This window comes from Rhamphochromis longiceps, linkage group LG8, assembly GCF_057381845.1.
Source record: "Rhamphochromis longiceps isolate RC_006_pf linkage group LG8, R_longiceps_female_GT1.1, whole genome shotgun sequence".
Taxonomy (NCBI): domain Eukaryota; kingdom Metazoa; phylum Chordata; class Actinopteri; order Cichliformes; family Cichlidae; genus Rhamphochromis; species Rhamphochromis longiceps.
In genome coordinates, this window is record NC_140564.1 from 33242999 (window position 1) to 33267187 (window position 24189).

Here is a 24189-nt window from a genome sequence, read left to right on the forward strand (position 1 = left end):
GATGCAATCTTGAGATCACAATTTGCATTGTCAATACAGCCATAAGTGGGGGAGTGCTTGAAGAATGACACAAATGGGAGTTCCCTCCTTCTCAATAGTCCTACATGATCTGTCATAAAAGTCCACAAATGTAAGAAAGCATTGAAATGCTCCTTTAATTACTACGGGGTACGCAAGCTCAGTTTCCGTAGTGTAGTGGTTATCACGTTCGCCTTACACGCGAAAGGTCCCCGGTCCGAAACCGGGCGGAAACATGGGTCTTTTCCTTCTTTGGTTACAAGGGAATTGATATTCACTCTTTAGACAACTCTGCTTGTCCAGCATTTTCTCTGTTTTACTTGCATCCCTATTGAGAATTAAGTCTCTTGGTTTTGTCTTCTGTAGGTTGTGTGCTAGCCAAACAAAGGACATCAAAGAGCTTGTCAAGAAGAAGATCGGGGCCTTCAGAGGTGGCAAAAGGATTAGAAGTGAGATGAGTGCAAGAGGAAAAGTTGACTTGAGTCAAGGTGGCTAATGAACGATACAGCAGGAAGCTGAAGTGGAAAGTGCAGCAGAAGAGCATGAGCGAGGTTTGGTGCAGCATGAAGACCATGTGCAGATGAGATCAGCCAACACAAGAGGAGTGGAACTGACTGGGCCACTAACTTGCTCTATAACTGACTAGATTCTTATGCTAGCGTGTGCTAATGCTAATGTACCTGTGGAGCAAAGTGCTAGAAAGCCAAATGAGGTTCCACTGAGACTTGAACTCAGATCGCTGGATTCAGAGTCCAGAGTGCTAACCATTACACCATGGAACCCTGCCTGAAGCACACAAAAGATCTGTGTCAAACAGGCATAAAAGTGTAGTTCCTGGTAAACCGATGGGGATTTCTACACGGCCAGCCAAATTTTACCTGTCATACCTGCTGCGAATCGCAGCTTGACGTGACCATTGCACTGCTTCAGAGGTCCTCGTTAGTATAGTGGACAGTATCTCCGCCTGTCACGCGGAAGACCGGGGTTCGATTCCCCGACGGGGAGTGAGCAGTTTCCTTCTCTGTTCTGCCTTTTACCTGCAATGACCACACACACCTTAATCGCACACCAGATCCTAGTCAATCTAATATTCTAGTCCTATAATGGGCTTGAAGAAACATGAATTCCACCTGTGCGCTCACAAGTCGAAAAGGTCTTCTCAGAAAGAGCTCCCATCAGAAGAGATGCTAGTCCAAGAGAACACTGCTTGTGCAGCGTTTTCTCTGTTTTACGTGCGTCCCTACTGACAAATAAGTTTCTTGGTCTTGTCTTCTGTAGATTGTGTGCTAGCCAAACAAAGGACATCAAAGAGCTTGTCAACCAGAAGATCAGCTCCCATGACAAGAGATGCAATCTTGAGATCACAATTTGCATTGTCAATACAGCCATAAGTGGGGGAGTGCTTGAAGAATGACACAAATGGGAGTTCCCTCCTTCTCAATAGTCCTACATGATCTGTCATAAAAGTCCACAAATGTAAGAAAGCATTGAAATGCTCCTTTAATTACTACGGGGTACGCAAGCTCAGTTTCCGTAGTGTAGTGGTTATCACGTTCGCCTTACACGCGAAAGGTCCCCGGTCCGAAACCGGGCGGAAGCATGCGTCTTTGCTTATGCGTCCTGATATAAAAGTGTCTGACTGCAGGCACTGCTTGAACTTGTGGGGTTCTACTGCTGTTTGGGACACAGACAAGAGAAAGTACTCAAATCTGGTTCAGGTCTCTGACATCTGTAACCTTTGGATGCTCGTCTTGCTAAAGAGTTGTCTATGGCCCAAATTTCTGCAAACTCCACAGACTTCACACAAATCAACAAATCTCCAGTCGCTATATTTCCTGAAGATGGAGGCACAGACTAAGCTCTTGGAAATGACTGGCTCTAGGTGGCCTGCACAGGACTTGGGCCTATTTTCAGCCAATGCCCAAGGCAATGAAACAAATGGGCGCTTTAGGCAACAGTTCTGCTGCCAGAGGTTCTGGGGTTCTTAGGGCAGCATATGTTGAGCTGTGCTTGCTTTAGTGAACTCCTAAATGTCCAAAGTTTAAGTGAGCCTAACATGGAGACTACAGTTCAGACTCCTTGCTAGAGTGCGTCTGTCTCTTCTCCATGGCTCCTTTTACTTCAAGGCCATGATAGGAACATGTCACCAAATTTGTCAGAGTGCGAGATTACTCAGTGAGACACATTGGAAAGCCAAAGAAGCTGTCTTTCGGGGTTTCCGTAGTGTAGTGGTTATCACGTTCGCCTCACACGCGAAAGGTCCCCGGTCCGAAACCGGGCGGAAACATGGGTCTTTTCCTTCTTTGGTTACAAGGGAATTGATATTCACTCTTTAGACAACTCTGCTTGTCCAGCATTTTCTCTGTTTTACTTGCATCCCTATTGAGAATTAAGTCTCTTGGTTTTGTCTTCTGTAGGTTGTGTGCTAGCCAAACAAAGGACATCAAAGAGCTTGTCAAGAAGAAGATCGGGCCCTTCAGAGGTAGCAAAGGGATTGGAAGTGGGAAGAGTGCAAGAGGAAAAGTTGACTTGAGTCAAGGTGGCTAATGAACGATACAGCAGGAAGCTGAAGTGGAAAGTGCAGCAGAAGAGAATGAGCGAGGTTTGGTGCAGCATGAAGACCATGTGCAGATGAGATCAGCCAACACAAGAGGAGTGGAACTGACTGGGCCACTAACTTGCTCTTCAACTGACTAGATTCTTATGCTAGCGTGTGCTAATGCTAATGTACCTGTGGAGCAAAGTGCTAGAAAGCCAAATGAGGTTCCACTGAGACTTGAACTCAGATCGCTGGATTCAGAGTCCAGAGTGCTAACCATTACACCATGGAACCCTGCCTGAAGCACACAAAAGATCTGTGTCAAACAGGCATAAAAGTGTAGTTCCTGGTAAACCGATGGGGATTTCTACACGGCCAGCCAAATTTTACCTGTCATACCTGCTGCGAATCGCAGCTTGACGTGACCATTGCACTGCTTCAGAGGTCCTCGTTAGTATAGTGGACAGTATCTCCGCCTGTCACGCGGAAGACCGGGGTTCGATTCCCCGACGGGGAGTGAGCAGTTTCCTTCTCTGTTCTGCCTTTTACCTGCAATGACCACACACACCTTAATCGCACACCAGATCCTAGTCAATCTAATAATCTAGTCCTATAATGGGCTTGAAGAAACATGAATTCCACCTGTGCGCTCACAAGTCGAAAAGGTCTTCTCAGAAAGAGCTCCCATCAGAAGAGATGCTAGTCCAAGAGAACACTGCTTGTGCAGCGTTTTCTCTGTTTTACGTGCGTCCCTACTGACAAATAAGTTTCTTGGTCTTGTCTTCTGTAGATTGTGTGCTAGCCAAACAAAGGACATCAAAGAGCTTGTCAACCAGAAGATCAGCTCCCATGACAAGAGATGCAATCTTGAGATCACAATTTGCATTGTCAATACAGCCATAAGTGGGGGAGTGCTTGAAGAATGACACAAATGGGAGTTCCCTCCTTCTCAATAGTCCTACATGAGCTGTCATAAAAGTCCACAAATGTAAGAAAGCATTGAAATGCTCCTTTAATTACTACGGGGTACGCAAGCTCAGTTTCCGTAGTGTAGTGGTTATCACGTTCGCCTTACACGCGAAAGGTCCCCGGTCCGAAACCGGGCGGAAGCATGCGTCTTTGCTTATGCGTCCTGATATAAAAGTGTCTGACTGCAGGCACTGCTTGAACTTGTGGGGTTCTACTGCTGTTTGGGACACAGACAAGAGAAAGTACTCAAATCTGGTTCAGGTCTCTGACATCTGTAACCTTTGGATGCTCGTCTTGCTAAAGAGTTGTCTATGGCCCAAATTTCTGCAAACTCCACAGACTTCACACAAATCAACAAATCTCCAGTCGCTATATTTCCTGAAGATGGAGGCACAGACTAAGCTCTTGGAAATGACTGGCTCTAGGTGGCCTGCACAGGACTTGGGCCTATTTTCAGCCAATGCCCAAGGCAATGAAACAAATGGGCGCTTTAGGCAACAGTTCTGCTGCCAGAGGTTCTGGGGTTCTTAGGGCAGCATATGTTGAGCTGTGCTTGCTTTAGTGAACTCCTAAATGTCCAAAGTTTAAGTGAGCCTAACATGGAGACTACAGTTCAGACTCCTTGCTAGAGTGCGTCTGTCTCTTCTCCATGGCTCCTTTTACTTCAAGGCCATGATAGGAACATGCCACCAGATTTGTCAGTGCGAGATTACTCAGTGAGACACATTGGAAAGCCAAAGAAGCTGTCTTTCGGGGTTTCCGTAGTGTAGTGGTTATCACGTTCGCCTCACATGCGAAAGGTCCCCGGTCCGAAACCGGGTGGAAACATGGGTCTTTTCCTTCTTTGGTCACAAGGGAATTGATGTTCACTCTTTAGACAACTCTGCTTGTCCAGCATTTTCTCTGTTTTACTTGCATCCCTATTGAGAATTAAGTCTCTTGGTTTTGTCTTCTGTAGGTTGTGTGCTAGCCAAACAAAGGACATCAAAGAGCTTGTCAAGAAGAAGATCGGGGCCTTCAGAGGTGGCAACAGGATTAGAAGTGGGAAGAGTGCAAGAGGAAAAGTTGACTTGAGTCAAGGTGGATAATGAACGATACAGCAGGAAGCTGAAGTGGAAAGTGCAGCAGAAGAGCATGAGCGAGGTTTGGTGCAGCATGAAGATGAGGTTTCACTGAGATGATGAGATCAGCCAACACAAGAGGAGTGGAATTGACTGGGCCACTAACTTGCTCTTTAACTTTCTAGACCAGGGTTGGGCAATCTCAGTACACAAGGGCCCTGCAGGTTTTAGATCTCACCTTGGGTCAACACACCTGAATCACATGATTAGTTCGTTATCAGGCCTCTGGAGAACTTCAGGACATTTTGAGGAGCTTATTTAGCCATTTAAGTCAGCTGTTTTGGTTCGAGAACACATCTAAAACCTGCAGGGTCACCGACCCTCGTGGACTGAGATTGCCCACTCCTGGGGCCAGTTCTTCGTACGTCGCTTACTACATCCAAGATCAAATGACACATCCGAGATCAAATCATCGCGCTACCCGTGAGCTCGCTAAGCCGGTTCTCCGAACATACCTGTTGTTGACGATTAGTATAGCTGGATGAAGTAATGTGAGATCACTGGTTGGCTTAACAGGGGCTACGCATCGAGAGTAGAAACATTGATCGGCAACCCTCTGATTGGTCGGCGAAAATGTCGAAGGAGCGCGCTCGGTATTTTTCGGCAGCAGAGCAAGAACTCTTGAGTGAGGGATTTCAGGAGTTTCAGAGTTTAATTAAAACGCAAGGGAACACTGCAAAGGCTGCAAAAGCAAGGAGAGAGGGCTGGCAGAAAGTTGCTGACAAATTAAACTCGTAAGTAATTTAATGATGACAATAATAATGGAGTGGATTGATGTAGCGCTTTTCAAGGCACCCAAAGCGCATGACAATGCCACTATTCATTCACTCTCACATTCACACACTGGTGGAGGCAGCTACGGTTGTAGCCACAGCTGCCCTGGGGCAGACTGACAGAAGCCAGGCTGCCATATCGCGCCATCGGCCCCTCTGGACAACACCAGTAGGCGGTAGGGTAGATTTATCATATCACACTATATTATCCAATATTATATTACATTATATTATAATATGTTATATTATATCCCCTTTCACATTAGAGCCACAACAGGACCCACTAGAACATGGGAACAAGTAAAAGTGAAATATAAGAATATTCTACAGAATGGTAATATTTATCACTTATATTGCTTTTAGTCTCTTGGAAAGAGACCCTGAAATAATCTGTTTGTTTATAACAGCAACCAAGAAAAGGGCAGAGCAAAAAAAGACAGGTGGTGGTCCTGCACCCCCTCGTCAACAAGTTGGTTAAGTAAATAATACCCTCACGGGAATATCGATATCTCTCAATGAGCACACTGTCGCGCTGAGCTAAAGGATCCTGTCTATCCCGCAATATACGCTGAATTCTGAAAACTCTCCTTATCAATCTTGCACCTTCCGCAATGGGTGGCTCGCGTTTACGGACAGGACATGGCTGCGACAGGCTTCCCAAATCCACCTTCGCTTTTATAGCCGTGGTCTCTCATCTTGATTACACGAAGTGATTTCCAATTACTACTCTGAAATATGAATTACATCTGTAATAATCACATACATGTAATAGAATGTTAATAGTACATTTCCCTTTTTTAGGAAATGACCTGTATGTATCTGTGTGAAATCAATAAAAGGATCAAGTGCTGCATTATCTTTAGTTACATTGATGTTATTTGTTTATAGTGAAACAGTGGTGGAATATCGCTGTTGCTTTCGTATAAATGAAGCGGACATACCTGCGTGGCCGCGATCTAATCCTGTTTACATAAAGTAAGCCTGCTCCCGAGCAGGTTTACGCTTACGGCTCTGTTGCTATGACAGCAAGTCCCGGATGAGCTTCGGGGAACCGGACGATCCAAGATCACGCGAAATCGTCAACAATCTAATCCAGCTAACTTACTTAGCGAGGTACGAAGAACGGGCCCCTGGTCTAAACTCTGATGCTAGCGTGTGTTAATGTACCTGTGGAGCAAAGTGCTAGAAAGCCAAATGAGGTTCCACTGAGAATTGAACTCAGATCGCTGGATTCAGAGTCCAGAGTGCTAACCATTAGAATGTATTACGACCTTAACCTGAAAATTGAATTTACTCTTTTAGAGAATATTAAATAGTAAAAGCCATGTTAACATGGCTTAATCTCACCAACACAAGTCTTACCTTTCCAAAGGTTGATGCAGAAGTAAAGTTTCTTTAATGAAGTTAAGTATTTCTTGTGAAGTTTTCAAGCCGTTAGAGAGAGTCAAGTTCTGTCATTTCATTCTTACCCATAGCTGTTTTTTTTCTAAACAGACACTGATCCCACAAGAGGAGGAATTTAACTGCAAACGCTCTCAGACGTATCAGTCCTGCTTTTCCCGGATCAGTGTTCATAGTTTAGTCTGTGGTGTCAATCCTTAAGCCTCTTTTATCAATATAATCATTCCTGTGCACTTTTCAGGGTCCAGGTCATTACAACCTTTTTATCATCAATCAAATAAAAATGACACATCATCTGGATTAATAGAAAGAAAGAAAAACCCAAAGAAAACTATTAAAAATATTTTATTTATCATGCACAGACTGCTGGACAATAGAGGGCACTAAAACACTGTGCTCCCTGAGCCACACCAAAGTTTGAAGTGTCAATGTGGTAAACCAAATCTGGTTTAGTGTGGGGAAATTCCTGACAAGTTGCAGCAATCAAATTGAAATTCACAGGGAACAAATTTAAAAACTAACAGACAGAAAAAATGACACTGTTACAAAATACGAACACAACAGCCTCATAATGACAGATTTAACCTTCTAAGACCTGAACTCTTCCATGGCATGCTTTTTTGATTTCTCTTTGATATTTGGGCTGATTGGGACCCGATGAATGTAAAAACAGAGGATTACCAGATTATGTTTTTTACCTGATTTTTGTTTCTTAGAAAAATAAGAGCCACATATGAGGATATTCATTTTTAGAGCAAAATTGAGTATAAATACAAAATGTGATGTCCACATATGTGGACGCCAGGTCCTAGGAGGTGAAAGAAAAAAAGTTATATACGTTAATGTGAAAACATATTCCTGATGTTGGACTAAGATGATACAGATGATTACTATTTGCAATTATCAGAGGGACAAAAGCTATGGATTGTTTAATATACATTTTCCATCTTGTGATCAGATTACTGTACAGTACAATCTCTGTTGTCTCTTCACATTTTCTTGTCTCGATGCATGCTCAGTCATCCAGGTATGTAAATCTCAAAAGGTTGATTGTGATCATCTGGACAAAACTTTTCATCACTCATCCAAGTGACTTCTTCAGTATTTTGGGATTCACAGTGGTGCTAGTTTCGGTCATTGTGCAAATGCACTGTTTATAAGGTTGGGGAAACCTGCAGCCAGCTGAGACTGGAGAAGTCACTTGGATGAGTGACGAAATGTTGCTCCCACTGAAAACGCTACGTCCAGATGAATAGAATCAACTTTTGGGGATTTGCATTTCCCTCTTAGGATAAATCCTTTCCCACTAACCCCACAACATGAAAGTAATTATTCTCCTGTGTGTGCTCTCATGTGCCTCTTTAAATCCCCTAATTGTAAAAATCTTTTATTACAAATGTCACAGCCAAATGGTTTGTCTCCTGTGTGAATTATCATATGCCTGTTAAGATTTTTGTTATAATTAAACCGTTTACCACAAAGATCACAAGCATACGGGCTCAGCCCTGTGTGGATGCTCCTGTGTCTCTTCAGAACACCTTGTTGTGAAAACCTTTTACTACAAAATTCACAGCTGAATGGTTTCTCTCCTGTGTGGATTCTTTTGTGTGTCTTCAGATTGCCCACTCGATTAAATCTTTTACCACAAATGTCGCAACCAAATGGCTTCTCACCCGTGTGAACACTCAGATGTGTCTTGAAATGAATCCTCTGAGTAAATCTTTTACCACAAACATTACAATCGAAAGGCTTCTCTCCCGTATGGACACTTCTGTGTCTCTTCAGATCCCCCAGTTGTAAAAATCTTTTACTACACACACCACAACTAAAAGGTTTTTCGCCTGTGTGGATTCTCATGTGCCTATCCAGACTATACTGCTGTCTAAATCTAGTTTCACAAATGCTACAAGTAAACGGTTTTTCCCCTGTGTGGACTCTCATGTGAGTCTTAAGATTTGCATTTTGATTGAATCTTTGTCCACAAACACTGCAGCCAAATGGTTTCTCTCCACCGTGGACTTTTGTCTGCGATTCAACACTTTCCTTCACTCTATTAACCAAATGGCTGGAAGTTTTTTTTCCTGAATGATGTGTTGAATAATGTCTCTGAAGATACCCTTTGTACTGAAAGCGTTTACCACACTCAGAGCAGCTGAGCGGTTGTTTGGCAGAGATATGTCCCACATTATCACTCTTTACACCTGAGTCATGTTTCATGCTCTCCTTCCAATCACTACTTTCACTTTCAGGTCCAGACAAAGGCTCTTGCCAATCATCATCATCCTCATCAACAGTGACTTCATTCTCGAAATAGTCTGAAGCTTTTCCATCAGTATTTGGTTGTAAAAGACTGTTTAGATATGAAGTATTGGTAGGTTCTGGTCCTCCACAGAGCTCTCCACCAGGTTCTCCTTTTATCTGCTTGTGTGAGCAGCTGGCTGGAGTCGGTGTGTCTTTGTTATCTTCAGCTGGTTCTTGGTGAAGCTCTAAGACTTGAGGTTTCTCTTCCTCATCTTCAGTCTTCAAAGTAACAGCACCCAGACCATTAAGCTGCTCTCCTTCCTGACCAGTCCATAGTTCCTCCTGCTCCTCCTTTATGTGGATGTGGCCTATGTCCTGCTGGTCCAGACTGGGGATCGAGGGAACCTCTTCTTTAACTGGCAACATCTGCTGGATATCTGCAGAAAACACACATTACAGGTGCATCACAGGAAGCTGGGAGCTATGCATTTTTAGTTCGAGAATTCTAGTTCTAAGTCAGGGATGTCAAACTTACGGCCAATGGACCACATCCAGCCCACGATACAATTATATCTGGCCCGCAAGATAATTTCATATGTCAATTATTAATTTTCTTTATCGTGTGAAAAAAACATTTAAATGCAGAAGTTCTTTATTGACAGAAAGCTGAGTGTCACAGGTCTGGGCTACTTAGGATAAAAGTGGGCTGTATGTGGCCCCTGATATAAAATACGTTTGACATCCCTGTTCTACGGTATTACACATCAAGACATAACAAAAACAAAAAATCATCTGCTCTCTACAAGGTTCTAAAATCATTTAAGCACAGCCTTCTAACATATGACACAATGTCATTATTTACTGAACAAAAACTAAGCCAAACTGCAGAAGCAGTGTGTTTAAGCTGTGTGTGGAAAAACTAGCTACATCCTATATGATTCAACAGCTTGTAGAAACAATGTTAGCACAAAAACAGTAAAGTACAGTGGTCCCTCGTTTATCGTGGTAGTTATGTTCTAAAAAATAACCCGTGATATGTGAAATCTGCGAAGTAGCCAACTTTCTTTTTTACAATTAGTATAGATCTTTTAAGGCTGTAAAACCCCTCACTACACGCTTTATACACTTTTCTCAGGCAGGCATGAACATGTTCACACTTTTCTCTCTTGTTTAAACACTCTCAAAGTTCAAACCTTCGTAGAAAAATAAGTCCAGTATTATAGAATGAAACCAAAGGCACCCGCGGCTGCCTTTGACGGTGAAAAACATTTTGTCTACATTGTTGTGTTTTTGATCGAAGACTTTGACAAGCCGAATGCATTCTGTACGGTACAGGAGACACGGTACGAGATTGATTGACAATGGTCTAGAGCCAATCAGGACGCAGAACACAATGCGCTGTACACATTTAGTAATGATCAGTTACTACCGACTGCATTACTGCATTTTGTGCAATTTCCTTAACACTATTTTTCTAGTATATCTAATTCACATTTTCTTTCTGAGCCTAGTGCTGTGAATTTCCCCAGAGTAGCATTAATAAAATCTTTATTTATCTATAACTATGCATTCTCTTCAGTGAGAAGTGGTCGAGAACATAAACCAAAGCACATCGTCTCACACACTGTGTTAGTGCACTAAGTAAAGAAATTACTCACACTGGACTCACACAGCTAATCCTGGCTCATAAATTTCAGTTTCATGGACCATAAAGACAAGCTCCAAGTGTTTCTGGAGCTTTACCTTCTTTACTAACTTCAGATTTTATCCTCTTGTCCATGAACCTCTGAAGTGGTTACCAAATACCTGAATACAGCATCATTACACACTAATTGTTGTGTTTTATAATTTAGTTTCTGCTGTTTGATCAAGAGAATGAGTTACATGTTAATGAAACAAATGAACGTCACCCACCTGCCTGTGCTTCTGCCAAACCTGATGTAGCTGATGCAGATACAAGGGGACACAACCTGAGACCTTTGGGGTCGTCCGGTTGGAGGATCTTTAATCGAGACATTGAAACTCCACTTGTGATTTTCAGGTGCAAGCTGCAATGACACAAATGAGCCACCCGAACATTTACTCATTCATTCTCAGGCAGTAGAGGGGCTCAATTACCAATCAGAAGTTCGATGGATATATCCATGACTCCTCCGGTCTGTGCACCAAACTATTAACTCTGTGTTATTCTTGGTGCATCTGTCAAAGTGCAAATGTTAGATTAAACTGAGATGATCTGGCAAGAGTTGCAAAACGTTATGAATTCACTGTATCACTGTTACTGCCAATACCTTAGAGCAGCTCTGGGTCCTTTGACAGGTTAACTTTTAAAAATTAAATTCTAGTCCAGGTAGCAGGTCTATATTTTTGTGTAAAAGCCCTCTTGTGCTGGCCGTATCCATGACCGTGTGGCTGCTGACTCTACTGGGAATAAAGTACCTATCCAGCAGAAAACAAGTGAGTCCTCTTCAGCTATGTCCCGGTGGAGGAGGTGACCCCAACGTGTATTTCTTTTCCTCCTTCATGTTTTTGCTCGTTTGGCGGCGATAGCTGACGCCCGGTTTTATTTATTGTGCTAAATTAGAAATGTTACCGTCTCAGTGTCTCAAAACCTCGTTATACCATAAAAACGATTCTAATTATTATTCGGCACCGCAGGCTTCCCTGGTGAGAGGATGAAAACTCGTCTGGAAGCTCCGCACAGTCTCAGGACGGACAGCTTCCTGCCCGTCAGTCCAACATTTTTTTTGTTCCCCTTTACAACACGGTATAATAGAAGGTTCCTAGAGCCGTTTTTTTCCTGACGCAAAAAGATTCCTGAGGAATGAACGAAGAAATAATTGTTAAAGTTTAAAAAGTAAAATTAACCTCCAGTTCCGATTCATGCAAAACAGTCTTTGTGGCGAAAGAAATCCTAAGAAGTCATTTTAGTTTGAGGACAACATACAGCCAGATCAGGTTCACTGTTTTTCATTTATTTTCTGTTTTGTGTCTTATCTACTTTAAATATAAGCTGAACAAAATATATTAAATAAATAGTTAACTGATGAATAGTTTTCCAATTTCAGGCTGTTTGACATCATTACAAAGAAATGTTACGTCAGTATCTTTGGCTGGCCATCGGGCAACTGTGTTTGTCTCTTGCTTTAACTCTTTATCATTATTTGAACCCTCATGCAAAAAGCCATTTCAGAATCACAAACATTTAATTTGTTGGGTTATGACCGATGGTCCCTTCAAGTGTATAATATTTAAATATTGCACCTGGAGCTAATATGAATAGTTTTATTTATTATTGTACAAATAAAACATAATTTGACATTTTTATTGCAGTTTAATCTTGAAGCCAGTAAAAATTTTTAAAAAAGCAATGTATGACTCCACCCATGAAACTCAGATTATATTGAGTGTACATCTCATCAAATGTGACCTTTACCGAATTCACTTTCATAATGAAAAGTTTTTATCTTTGCTAATCAAACGGCATTGTGGATGGATGACTGAATTTTCCTTAGGAAAATTCCTAAGCAAGTGAAGTAATCTTTGTCTGCACAGCAGTCATCAAAACAGGGTGAAATTCTCTAAATACTAAAGAGTAGTGCTTCCTTTATTACCTCCTTTATCTTTATAAACTGGACCATCCTTTATGCTTCATCATCTGAAACATATATCATGGGAGACAAGTGACAATCTTTTAAAAATATATATTTATGTTTTGTACTGTGGAAAAAATATGTTCTAATTATGAAATATGCTTCAGTTACATCCATGTCCTTCACAGTATGATATAATTAACCTTTGACCTTGAGGAAACATTAGTTCTCTAACTTTGGTCTCAGGTTGAGGCAGGTGAGCAAAGGTCCTAACGCACCTCATGAAGAAACAGACACTGGCAACTAAAACATCAACTGTAGCAGTAAGTAAACCTGTAACACTGTCAGACCAGAACTGGTTTAATGGTCCAAGTTCATAACTGATCAGGACAAATACGAACAGTTGAGAACATTTTATTATTTTGTGAACATTCAAACTTCCTCCAAAAGTTGCAATTTAAAAGACAATCATGTAGCTAAAAATTAAACTGAGTCTTTTCTTCTTCATTTAATTTTCAATGACAGAAAGACGATCTGCTTCCAGAACCTCCAATAACGACAGGTGGTCAGTTTTCTGAAAACCACTGAAAGAAGATTATACTTAAGCATTTCCAAACTGGTTCCCTCGGCAGAATTAGTGTAATATTGCATATTTAAGACTAGTTCCAAATAATGTCATGAAATTATATGATGTGATTAACACTAGAACCATAGTGGGGAGGAGGCAGATTGAACTGGTACCTGCTTCACCATGCCTACACCATTTTTAAAATACCAAAGGATCAAAATAAACCCCATTTGGTGGCTCTAGTGGTAAGTGTGAGAGTGTTTTCGAACTCATGATGAAAGCAAATTTGGACACAATAACAACTTAAGATTAAAAAAAAGAAAAATAATTTAGATGCAAGTTATGTGCTAACATAAAAATTCATCATTACTGACATTAATGACTTTCTATAGCACACTGAATCTCCTCTTGTGCAAATCTTTTACTGCAAGCACTACCATTTGAGTGCTTTTGGTTCTTGGTGTGCTTTAAAATTTGTATTTTGGTTAAACTCTCATCCACATAAACCAAACAGCTTGAAGCCCTTTCACCTACATGACTTGTCATCTTGAGTTGAGCAAACTCGAAAGCAGGAAAAGGATTTTTTTGGGCAGTGTTACATCCCAGACTCAGGAGCCCTGATCTCCTGCTAACCATTTTCTTCGGTTTCAGGTTCAGAATCTGACAATGGTTCCTGCCAGTCACCAACATCATCATCATCTTCATATTTATCATCAATACTGACAGTTCCAGCATTATGTGGCTGTAAATGACTTTTGAGATCTGTGTTTTTGCCTGGTTCTGGTCCCCCACAGTCCTCCCCATCTGTTTTCTGTTCAGCTGGGACACTGGGTGGAGGCTTTGTGTCAATATTGTCTTGATGAAGCTGTGAGAACTTGGATTTCTCCTCCTCCTCATCTTCACTCGTAACAGGAACGGCAGTAAATGGGTACATGGTGATTTTAACCTCCTCCATCAAATATAACTTCTTGTCTTCGCAACCAGCCAGAAGTTCCTTCTGCTCCTCCTTTACATGGAGGGGCTCTGGATCCTGGTCCTCTTGGATACAGGGAGTCTCTTCTGTGTGCCCGACATCTGCAGGAAAAACAACCAAACAACAACCAAATATTGACTAATTCAAGAAGTTTGGAAATAACTGGTAAAATCATAATTCAATTCTGATTTTATCACCCTGTGAAAACAAGTTTCAATATGCATATTTTAATGTACACTTCTATTCAGTTTATATTATATTATTTATATAGTGTCAAACAGTCACCTTAAGGCACATCATACTGTAAGGTAAAGACCCGGCAATGACAGAGAAAATGCCAACAATCAGACAACCTCCTATGAGCAAGAACTTACCATCAGTGGGAAGGAAAAACTCCCTTTTAACAGGAAGAAACTTCTGGCAGAACCAGGCTCAGGGAGGGGCGGCCATCTGCCGCAACTGGTTGGGTCAAAATGTTTTTCAGAATGCTGCTTAGGCCCAGTCTTTCAGAAAATAATAGCTGACACACCCTTCAGCACATCCATCTACTGTTCTATTAAGCCTCATGAGAAATGATCTCTGTGGAAGGGAACCTGTCAAGAAGCTATTGTTAATGAAGGGAAACAGGGAGAGGCTGAGGTATCAACATTTACACAAGAACTGGACTGAAAATTAGTGGCAACAGGTCTGATGGACGGAATTCGAATTTGATCAAATCATCAGCAGAAAATACAGAGGCGGTCAGGAGAGAGGTACAATGGTGAGAGTCTAGAGCCATCTGTAAAACACGGTGAAGCTTCTGTCTATGGTTTGGAGCTGCATTACAGCCATTACCCAGACCTCAACACCACTGGAGCGCTGTGGGATCATCCCGGCAGAACAGAGCAAAAGCCAGAAACATGCAAAGAAGCTTTGACTGTTCTTTGCCTGAAGAACTATTCCTGAAGACTACTTAAAGAAATTACAGAAAGCTGCCTCAGAGAGTTCAAGCTGTGTTAAAGAATAAAGATGGTCACGCCAAGTACTGACTTTCAAGCCTGTAAGAATTGTTCAAACTCTGGTTTTGTCTCATATTTTCATGTATGTTCGCAGATATTTCAATAAGCCCCTGCACACATGTTCAATTTTTCTAGCAAAGTATAAAGAAATTGACTTCTGCACAGTACTGGACATGAAATACATTTCTTTTTTTCCCTAAGAAATCTAGCTTCCCACATCTAACACAATTTAATATGATGGTATTTGCATGTTTCATATTTTAGTATGTATATCAAGGAATAAATATTTACAATTACAATTTAAATGTGACCTCAAAATTCAGAATTTACTCAGTGGCCACCTATGCTCCACGACATGAGTAAAAGCGTTTTTTAAAGCACTTTGTCAACCAGTGGCATCATGTCCATGTAGCAGGTCTTGGCAGTGCAAATGTTATGCAGTTCTCTCAGAAGCCTGACTGCAATATGCAAAAGTTTAAAAATTCGTGAAATGTAAGAATTTTGGAACGGTTCCTCAATTCTCATCTCCAGTTAGAGCTAATATTGGAAAAAATCCATATGACACCCAAACATACTGGAGACAGTGCTATTACAAAGTGATTTAATATACTTGATGTACAGTAAAAATTGTTTACACAAATGTGTGTCACTTACCTACACTTCTTTTCATCTGCACCATTTCAGACGTGGCTGGTACCAGTTTTGGGGACTTTGAACCCACGGCGGTGGCTTCCACCAGGCGAACGCTCTTTTCTCCAGTGTGGACGCTCATGTGCCTCTTCAAAATCCCAGATTGTGTAAACCTTTTACTGCAAACATTACAACCGAATGGTTTCTCTCCTGTGTGGACTCTCATGTGTGCTGTAAGATTTCTCTTACACTTAAATGTTTTATTACACTTATCACAAACAAACGGCCTCTCTCCTGTGTGGATGCTTGCATGTCTCTTTAAAATAGCTTGCTCTAAAAATCGTTTACCACAAACGTCACAGCTATATGGTTTCTCTCCTGTGTGGATTCTGATGTGCGTCCTAAGATTTCTATTACAATTAAAGCTTTTGCCGCAAACATCACAAATGAACGGTTTTTCTCCGGTGTGGACTCTCATGTGTCTCTTAAAATGGTTCCTTTGCCTAAATTTTTTACCACAGACAATACAGCTGAAAGGTTTCAAACCAGTGTGGACGGCCTTGTGCCGGTTAAGATCGCCGAGCTGTGCAAACCGTTTACTACAATCACTGCAACCAAAGGGTTTCTCTCCTGTATGGATTCGCATGTGTCTATCGATGGTATACTGATGTCGAAAGCTTTTTCCGCAAACGTTACAACTAAATGGTTTTTCTCCGGTGTGGATTCTCATGTGTGCCTTCAGATTTCTTTTACTGGTACATTTTTGTCCACAGAGATCACAGTTCAGTGGGTTCGCTTCTCTTTGATTTCTGGCCTGTGATGCAGTTTTTTGCTTTCCTCTAAAACACGCACTATTAACCAAACAGTTCGAAGCCTTTTTTGCTGAACGGCGTGCCACATGCCTCTGAAGAGACTGCTTGTAAACAAACTGTTTATCACACTCAGAGCAGGTAAATTTCTTTTTGGCGGTTTTACGGTCCACATTACCTTTTACTACTGACTCAAGTGATTTCTTCTTCTTTAAACCCTTCTCATTGTTTTCAGTCCCACATCCACAATCTGACAAAGGCACCTGCCATTCGCCACCATCAATACTGACATCGGTCTCATAGGATTCTAAAACAATTCCATCAGTTTTTGGTTGTAAATTAATATTTAAATCCAGGTTCTTGTCTGCTTCTGGTAATCCACAGTTATCAGTTTCTGTTTTTATCTGTTTTGCTGAGCTACTGGTTGGAGGCTCTCCCTCTGTGTTGTTTTCAGATAATCTCTGATGAAGTTCTGAGGACTGTGACTTCTCTTCATCGTCTTCAGTTTTCACAGGAACAGCTGTGATTAGGACCTTGGTGATGTCAGCCTCTTCCTGCCCATCCAGCAGTTCCTCCTGTTCCTCTTTAATACAGAGGATGTCTGGATCCTGTTGGTCATGACTAGGGCTGCAGGAAACCTCTCCTTCAACCTGCAAGACCTGGACATCTGCAAGATGTCCAGGTCTTGCCGCTGTAGCTGAAACACACACACAATTATGGAAACATATGACACAAATCCTATTAAAGTTTTTAATATTACACAAATGATTTTGGAATCTAATACAAATTTTAAAATGAAAAAAAAAAACAACAACACAGAAAACCAAGTGTTTTCCACTGAAAACAATTGGCATTGTTACATATTAAATATCCATCCATCCATCCATTCGCTTCCGCATATCCTTTTCAGGGTCGCGGGGGGCGCTGGAGCCTATCCCAGCTGTCATAGGGCGAGAGGCAGGGTACAGGTCGCCAGTCTGTCGCAGGGCTAACACATAGGGACAGACAACCATTCACACTCACATTCACTCGCACATTCACACCTAGTGACAATTTAGATTAATCAATTAACCTATCCCCACAAGCACATATTAAATATTTGTTGTATATTATAGACAGACTGATGTATGTCACTTACCTAGATCTCTTGTGTCTTGTGTCTGAACCAGTTGTGATGTGGGCCATGCAGATATGGCACCAGCCAATCGGAGATCTCTGGTTTGATCTGGCTGAAGACTCTTATTTCCTGTGTGGACGCTCATGTGTCTCTTTAAAATTCCTGGCTGTGAAAAGCTTTTTTTACAAACATCACAGCCGAACGGTCTCTCTCCTGTGTGGACTCTCATGTGTGTCTTCAGATTTCTCTTACAGTTAAATCTCTTACAACAAACATCACAACCAAATGGTTTCTCTCCTGTATGGACTCTCATATGTCTCTTGAAATGAATCCTCTGTCTAAATTTCTTATTGCAAATGCTACAGCTGAACGGTTTCTCTCCTGTGTGCACATTCTGGTGTCTCTTCAGAGACCCTGGATGGGAAAATCGTTTATTACAAACATCACAGCCAAACGGTTGCTCTCCTGTGTGGACTCTCATGTGTCGGTTTAGATTATACTGATTTCTAAAACTTCGTTCACAAATCTTACAACTAAATGGTTTCTCTCCTGTGTGAACTCTAATGTGCGTCTTAAGATTTGAGTCTCTCTTAAATTTCTGTCCACAGAAATCACAGCTGAATGGTTTCTCTTCTGTGTTTTCTGTCATCTGTGAATCTACAGTGTCACTGTCTTCAGGTCCAGAATTGGACAAAGCCTCCTGCCAACCATCATCAATGCAAACTTCAGTCTCATAAGAGTCTAAAGGCTTTCCATCAGTACTTGGATGTAGATGACTGTAAACATCTGGGTACCTGGTTGATTCTGGTCCTCCAACAGTTTCTGTTTTTATCTGTTTGGCTGAGCTGCTGTTTCGAGGCTCTGCCTCTATGCTGGCTTCAGCTGGTCCCTGATGAAGTTGTGAGAACAGAGGTTTCTCTTCATCACCCTCACTCATCACAGCAGTGATTGGGACCTTGGTAATTTCAGTGTCCCCTAACCCATTTAGCTGCTCTGCCTCCTGAGTCATCAAGAGCTCCTCCTGTTACTTCTTTATGTGAAGGAGGTCTGAGTCCTGCTGGTCCAGATTAGGGATGCTGGGAACTTCATTTTCAATCTGCAACATCTGCTGAACATCTGCAGGAAGCATTAAAACACATCTGTACATTATGCTCAACTGTCACTTTGCGTAGTTGCAAAGAGCCATACCAAATTTGTAATTTCTTTAGTATTTTTTTAATGTAATTTGAAATTGATTTGTGATTTTGGAGGACATTGGGGAATGACTTTGATATCCATAAAACAGACACCGACACTGTGCTGGTTAGAGCTCGGCCGATGGAGTATTTATAACACCAATACAAATATTTGGCAACTTAAAAAAAAAATCAGATGTTTTATTTTCTTCAGACACATGATATCAAAACAGCTTTTCCTAACACTTATTATGCGTAGTTATTCATCTACTCTGTTCAGATCAGCTGGTTGCTGTGTTTTTGGTGTTCCAAACATGTGCATTGCAAACAGGGAAGATGCTTTTACTTTACTTTATTTATATAGCACATTTAATAACAATAAAATGTTGGACAAAGTGCTGTACAAAGATTAAAAAATAATTAATTAATTAATTTAAAAAAAATGCAGACTGCCCTCTGGTGGACTGTCTGTGCAACAGCAACACTTATAAAGTGTTTGAACTGTGTTCCTCCTGTCTCTTCTTTACTTGTTCAACTTTCAAGGATCATTTGATTTATCAGCCATTGTCAGTCTGATTGGCTGGCAAATAGCTAATATCAGCTGATATTATCAGGCCATTGATAAGTTTTAGTAGTAATCAGGCAGTCTCACTTTGTGATTTACATTTAAAATAAGAGTTTTAACAACTCAAAAAATTCTGATGAATAATGAAAAGCTTTTCAAAAAAAGAATAAACAAATCTACTGTATAAAATGATTAGTGACAAGTATACATTATTAATTATCACTTCACTCTTTAATAATGCTTAATTAACACTTAACTAAGTGTTAATCAGTCATGTTATTATGGTGTCACTCACCCAGATCTCTCCTGACTTTTGCCGACTCAGACCTGAAGCGTGTGTGGTCATCAGGATGAAGGCTCTTTATTCGAGGCATCCCCACTGCAGAGCCCCTCACAGCTGGCTGAAATTATGATTGCACAAATCTCAATAATAAGTCGGTTACTCAATGCAATTACTTATGCAATAATACTTAGTGCAATAATCCTTTCTGTCATCGTTGTATTTTTACTCAGTTGTATATAGTATTTGTATTTGTATTCTATTTTTATCTTATTGTATATTTATTTTATTCTACTGTATATAGTATTTTATTTTATTCTATTCTGTACAGTTGTGTACTGTATTTATTCTTATTGTATTCTAATTTTTGCCTCATAACTTTTGCACTGTCCACTTCCTGCTGTGACAAAACAAATTTGGACTAATAATCAAAATTGGGACTAATAAAGGTTATCTTATCTTATCTTATCTTAATATAACCACTAAGAAACCTATGTGTACATGTAGATAAATTGTCACTTGGACAAGAAACAGTGATCGTAAAAAAAATTACACGATTTTTTTTAAGTGCCAATCCTGTATATATGGAAATATTTTATGTGCAAAAACAAACAGCTGTTTGCTTTTAAGTGTTAAAAGTGTCAAGTAAGATTTATTAAATACATGCAATAAAACACAGACAAGCTCATTCATTTTTATTTTTCTGTGAAACCTCAAAAGAAATAGTTTCACTTTAAAGTTGCCTACAATGTGTTTACGTTCCCTTTTTTAATCTTTTGAAAAGAACCCAATGTGAAAAATGTTTTGAAATAGGACAGTTCACAAGTTTCTTAAGTTGAGTGGAAAATGGTAGAAACAGAACCATTCTCATGCTGAATGGCATGAAGTTAATGAAACTGAATAATTCGTGCAGAGATGTTTGTCACTAGTCTAATAATGGATACCTTTACAAGTCTTAAACATCATAAATCAGGTACTTTTTACACGTGAGATCAAATCTGTCTGTGTGCAGCTCATGAACTAAAATCAGTTCAGCTGAGACTGAAGAAGTCACTTGGATGAGTGACGAAACGTTTCTCAAACAAAACGCTACGTCCAGATGAACAGAATCAACTTTTGGAGATGCTCTCTGCAGAGTTTTCAAATACTAATGAGCAATAAGAATAAATAGAAAGATTTTCAGCAGGACTTTTGTGTAACTTGCTTATCATTTTCACATTTAGCACAAAACATTGATGCCAGATGACCCAGCGTGCAGCCTCAGATCCTCAGGGCCAGCCCTCCTATCGGGTCCAAAATCTAAAGGTGACCTCGACTTTGAAAGAACCTGCTGAGCAGATAAGGCTCACAGAATCAGTAATCTCCTTTAAATTACGTCTGTAATTCTCATTCTCACCCAAAGCACTTTGTAAAGTTAATTTCTAGTGTTTCTGCGTATGGTAAATGGCCTGCATTTGTATAGCGCTTTACTAGTCCCTAAGGACCCCAAAGCGCTTCACACTACATTCAGTCATTCACCCATTCATTCACACACTGGTGATGGCAGCTACATTGTAGCCACAGCTGCCCTGGGGCGCACTGACAGAGGCAGACACTGGCGCCACCGGGCCCTCTGACCACCACCAGTAGGCAAACGTGGTGTTAGTATCTTGCCCAGGGATATTTGGCATGCAGCCAGGAGGTAGCCTGGGATCGAACCACCGACCTTCTGATTAGTGGCTGACCTGCTCTGCCACTTGAGCTAGAGCCTCCCCGTATATAAAGTGTGAGGTTACTGGCTTGTGATTTGCATTCATATGGTGCATATGAATGCAATGGCAGCATTTCTGTGATTAAACCTTTAATTTTCACTCTTCAATAAACAGCCGGTTATCTGTGCAAAAGGACAGAGTGAAATAAAACGCCCTGAACTGCCCTAATATCCTCTAAGACTTTGTTTCGGCTCAAACACAGGACCGAGTTTAAGCCTGGGTCCAGATCATGTGTTAGTCATAAAACACACCAACTGTGTTTGGAGTCCCTTAAGAACAAATAACGAGGATAAATTCCAAAAAATTACAATTACTTTTTGTGCCAAAAAGTGATCGAATGGCAAAAACTGATTTCCAAAGTTTCTGTATGTGTCAGAGGTAGACATTAGTTCAAACACAAGTAAGAGAAATGAGACACTGTAGACCGACTCTGAGAGTATTAGAAACGTGCGCACGGGTGAATGTCTCTCAGAAGACACACACACATACACTGAAAATAACAATGCAGAAGTATATCATGCTTATCTGACATCACACACTAAGGTAAGGAATGCATTATGTTCTCTTTAACAATAAGCTTGGTTATGTGAAAATATATGAACACACAGAATATAAGGCACACTTGATTATATTGTATTATAGAGATTTGGTTATATTGTATAATGTAGAAAAATCTCTTAACAGTATGCTTTCTTTAAGTGTAACATCTTCACGTATATTGGTAAATAGACTTCGGTGAATATGGTTTAAAAGCGGTTATATGTTAAAAAACAAAACAAAAAAAAAACTGATTTTCAAGTATCTTTATAACTCGGGGTTATTGTACTTACATTATCAGAATCAGAATCAGAATCAGAATACTTTATTGATCCCTGGGGGAAATTATTTTTTGTTACAGTGCTCCATTTTAAACCAACATTAAGACAAGACAGACAATACGCTAACTAAGAATAGTACAATATATACATATACATACATACATACATACATAAGTCACTTATAAATAAATATTTGGAAAAGAAACATGTGTAGTTGTAGCAGCAAACAGTGTGTTAAGTGGATGCGTTGTACAGGGAGATGGCCACAGGCAGGAATGATTTCCTGTGTCGTTCAGTGGTGCTTTTCGGTAATCTCAGTCTCTCACTGAACGAGCTCCTGTGACTGACCAACATGTCATGGAGTGGGTGGGAGGTGTTATCCAACATTGTCTTTATCTTGGACAGCATCCGCCTCTCCGACACCACCTTGAGGGAGTCCAGCTCCATCCCCACAACATTGCTGGCCTTACGGATCAGTTTATTAAGTCTGTTGGCATCTGCGACCCTCAGCCTGCTCCCCCAGCATGCAACAGCATAGAGGATCGCACTGGCCACCACAGACTCATAGAAAATCCTCAGCATTTTCTGGCAGATGTTGAAGGACCTCAGTCGCCTCAAAAAATAGAGACGACTCTGGCCCTTCCTGTAAAGTGCTGTGGTGTTTTTAGCCCAGTCCAGTTTATTGTCAATTATAACCAATCCGGTACTTTTTTGTCAACTTGAAATATGTTTACAGAACTATTGTTATATTTGTTGTCATTTCTGCTGTCCTCTTGGTCATTTGACGTTTTTTGACATTTTAATGTCAATGAGACTTTTTTTTAACTGGATAAATAAAGGATATACCAGAAATCATCTTTTTACAGACGATCATTTTTAGGCACAACACCGGTCCATACAGGTAAAATCGGGACGCCTGTTTGCTGTCAGATATTCGCAGGAAGGGTCATTTACCTGTACAGGAGGAGGAAACAGGCAGCATCAGCCCGCCCGTCTTCCGCGGGGTCCTCCCGGGCGAGTTTCATTTCTGATCTCCGTGTTTTCGCTCCTTTACTTTACGATCCTCCTTTCCTCTGATTGTAACTTCTCAAACCTCTAAAACACAAGATACGTGACACGGAAATGAGGAGAAATCCCTCTACAAGCGAAACACAACACACGGCTAGTCTGTCCGACCTTTGTTTTGTTCCCCTCCGAAACACAGTGCACCGAGTAGACGGTTCCTACCCCCGTCATCACCCGCAGTAATTTACTGAACAGTAATGCATTCAGCTGACAAAAATATTCCTGTTGTTATTAGTCAATCAGATATTTTCCCCAGAAATCCTAAAATGTATTTAAATATAGTAAATAGAAAATAAAAAAATCAATGCCTGCTCTTTTTTTCTTCGACTTTCTTTGATAATTTTCTTATAATTTTGAACAGTTTTTATGCATTATGCTTCAATGTGGTCAAATACTGAAAATAATATTCATTTTTTTTTTAGAAAGAAAAGAAAAGAAAAGAACAACACGTATGTCTCCCTATATAGGCCACTTCATTAGGTACACCTTGTTAGTACTGGGTTGGGCAAACTTGATGGAAACATTTTTATAATTTTGAGTGCAGTGCTCAATATCATGTTCACCAGTCAGAGTTTTTCAAACCTTGTGACATGGTGTATGTCATGTCGGGAGCAGCCATCAGAAGATAGGAACCCTGTGGTCATGAGGTGATGGACATGCTCAGTAACAACACTGAGGTAGGTGACATTTGACTCCCAGCTGTTACTAAGAAGCCAAACAATCACCTTCAAGATCCCTTAAACTGCTTTTCTTTATTCTGTTGCTCAGGTTCATCTGCAGCGGGT

General features: G+C 40.7%; 2 protein-coding genes and 9 non-coding genes across 13 annotated transcripts; 7 read left to right on the forward strand and 4 right to left on the reverse strand.

Moving 5' to 3' along the window:
- Window positions 1-181: 181 nt before the first annotated feature.
- Window positions 182-254, forward strand: trnav-uac (transfer RNA valine (anticodon UAC)). Its single transcript has one exon. It is a non-coding gene; the product is annotated as a tRNA-Val (tRNA).
- Window positions 255-728: 474 nt separating this feature from the next.
- Window positions 729-800, reverse strand: trnaq-cug (transfer RNA glutamine (anticodon CUG)). The gene has a single exon. It is a non-coding gene; the product is annotated as a tRNA-Gln (tRNA).
- A 151-nt stretch (window positions 801-951) lies between these two features.
- Window positions 952-1023, forward strand: trnad-guc (transfer RNA aspartic acid (anticodon GUC)). The gene has a single exon. It is a non-coding gene; the product is annotated as a tRNA-Asp (tRNA).
- A 522-nt stretch (window positions 1024-1545) lies between these two features.
- Window positions 1546-1618, forward strand: trnav-uac (transfer RNA valine (anticodon UAC)). The gene has a single exon. It is a non-coding gene; the product is annotated as a tRNA-Val (tRNA).
- A 614-nt stretch (window positions 1619-2232) lies between these two features.
- trnav-cac (transfer RNA valine (anticodon CAC)) lies at window positions 2233-2305 on the forward strand. Its single transcript has one exon. It is a non-coding gene; the product is annotated as a tRNA-Val (tRNA).
- A 474-nt stretch (window positions 2306-2779) lies between these two features.
- trnaq-cug (transfer RNA glutamine (anticodon CUG)) lies at window positions 2780-2851 on the reverse strand. Its single transcript has one exon. It is a non-coding gene; the product is annotated as a tRNA-Gln (tRNA).
- Window positions 2852-3002: 151 nt separating this feature from the next.
- On the forward strand, window positions 3003-3074 carry trnad-guc (transfer RNA aspartic acid (anticodon GUC)). The gene has a single exon. It is a non-coding gene; the product is annotated as a tRNA-Asp (tRNA).
- A 522-nt stretch (window positions 3075-3596) lies between these two features.
- On the forward strand, window positions 3597-3669 carry trnav-uac (transfer RNA valine (anticodon UAC)). Its single transcript has one exon. It is a non-coding gene; the product is annotated as a tRNA-Val (tRNA).
- Window positions 3670-4281: 612 nt separating this feature from the next.
- trnav-cac (transfer RNA valine (anticodon CAC)) lies at window positions 4282-4354 on the forward strand. The gene has a single exon. It is a non-coding gene; the product is annotated as a tRNA-Val (tRNA).
- Window positions 4355-7150: 2796 nt separating this feature from the next.
- On the reverse strand, window positions 7151-11781 carry LOC146664335 (uncharacterized). The gene is made up of 2 exons (XM_085417162.1): window positions 10977-11781; window positions 7151-9499 (listed from the first exon to the last, which is right to left on the reverse strand). Exons 1-2 carry the CDS (start codon window positions 11077-11079, stop codon window positions 8151-8153), a joined length of 1452 nt encoding a protein of 483 aa, XP_085273288.1. The 5' UTR covers window positions 11080-11781; the 3' UTR covers window positions 7151-8150.
- A 613-nt stretch (window positions 11782-12394) lies between these two features.
- Window positions 12395-23514, reverse strand: LOC146664336 (uncharacterized). 3 transcript variants are annotated; one of them, XM_085417134.1, is made up of 5 exons: window positions 23294-23514; window positions 19786-19891; window positions 17772-18866; window positions 15849-17330; window positions 12395-14297 (listed from the first exon to the last, which is right to left on the reverse strand). In XM_085417134.1, the coding sequence occupies exons 3-5, from the start codon at window positions 18757-18759 to the stop codon at window positions 13852-13854; spliced, it is 2916 nt and encodes a 971-aa protein (XP_085273260.1). In that variant the 5' UTR covers window positions 18760-18866; window positions 19786-19891; window positions 23294-23514; the 3' UTR covers window positions 12395-13851. The 3 variants fall into 3 exon arrangements, 2 of the variants coding, with proteins under 2 accessions (XP_085273260.1, XP_085273261.1); XR_014913094.1 differs by lacking the exons at window positions 19786-19891; window positions 23294-23514 and adding an exon at window positions 14571-14789 and having other exon boundaries at window positions 14158-14297; window positions 17772-18776; XM_085417135.1 differs by lacking the exons at window positions 19786-19891; window positions 23294-23514 and adding an exon at window positions 14571-14655 and having other exon boundaries at window positions 14158-14297; window positions 17772-18776.
- Window positions 23515-24189: the final 675 nt, after the last annotated feature.

Coding starts and splice junctions, on each gene's coding strand:
- LOC146664335 (XM_085417162.1), bottom strand. CDS start 11,079: ATGTCTCGATTAAAGATCCTCCAACCGGACGACCCCAAAGGTCTCAGG. Junction 9,500..10,976: donor TTTGGCAGAAGCACAGGCAG/GTGGGTGACGTT, acceptor TGTTTTCTGCAG/ATATCCAGCAGATGTTGCCA.
- LOC146664336 (XM_085417134.1), bottom strand. CDS start 18,759: ATGACTCAGGAGGCAGAGCAGCTAAATGGGTTAGGGGACACTGAAATT. Junction 17,331..17,771: donor ACAAGACACAAGAGATCTAG/GTAAGTGACATA, acceptor TGTGTGTTTCAG/CTACAGCGGCAAGACCTGGA. Junction 14,298..15,848: donor GCAGATGAAAAGAAGTGTAG/GTAAGTGACACA, acceptor TTTTTCCTGCAG/ATGTCGGGCACACAGAAGAG.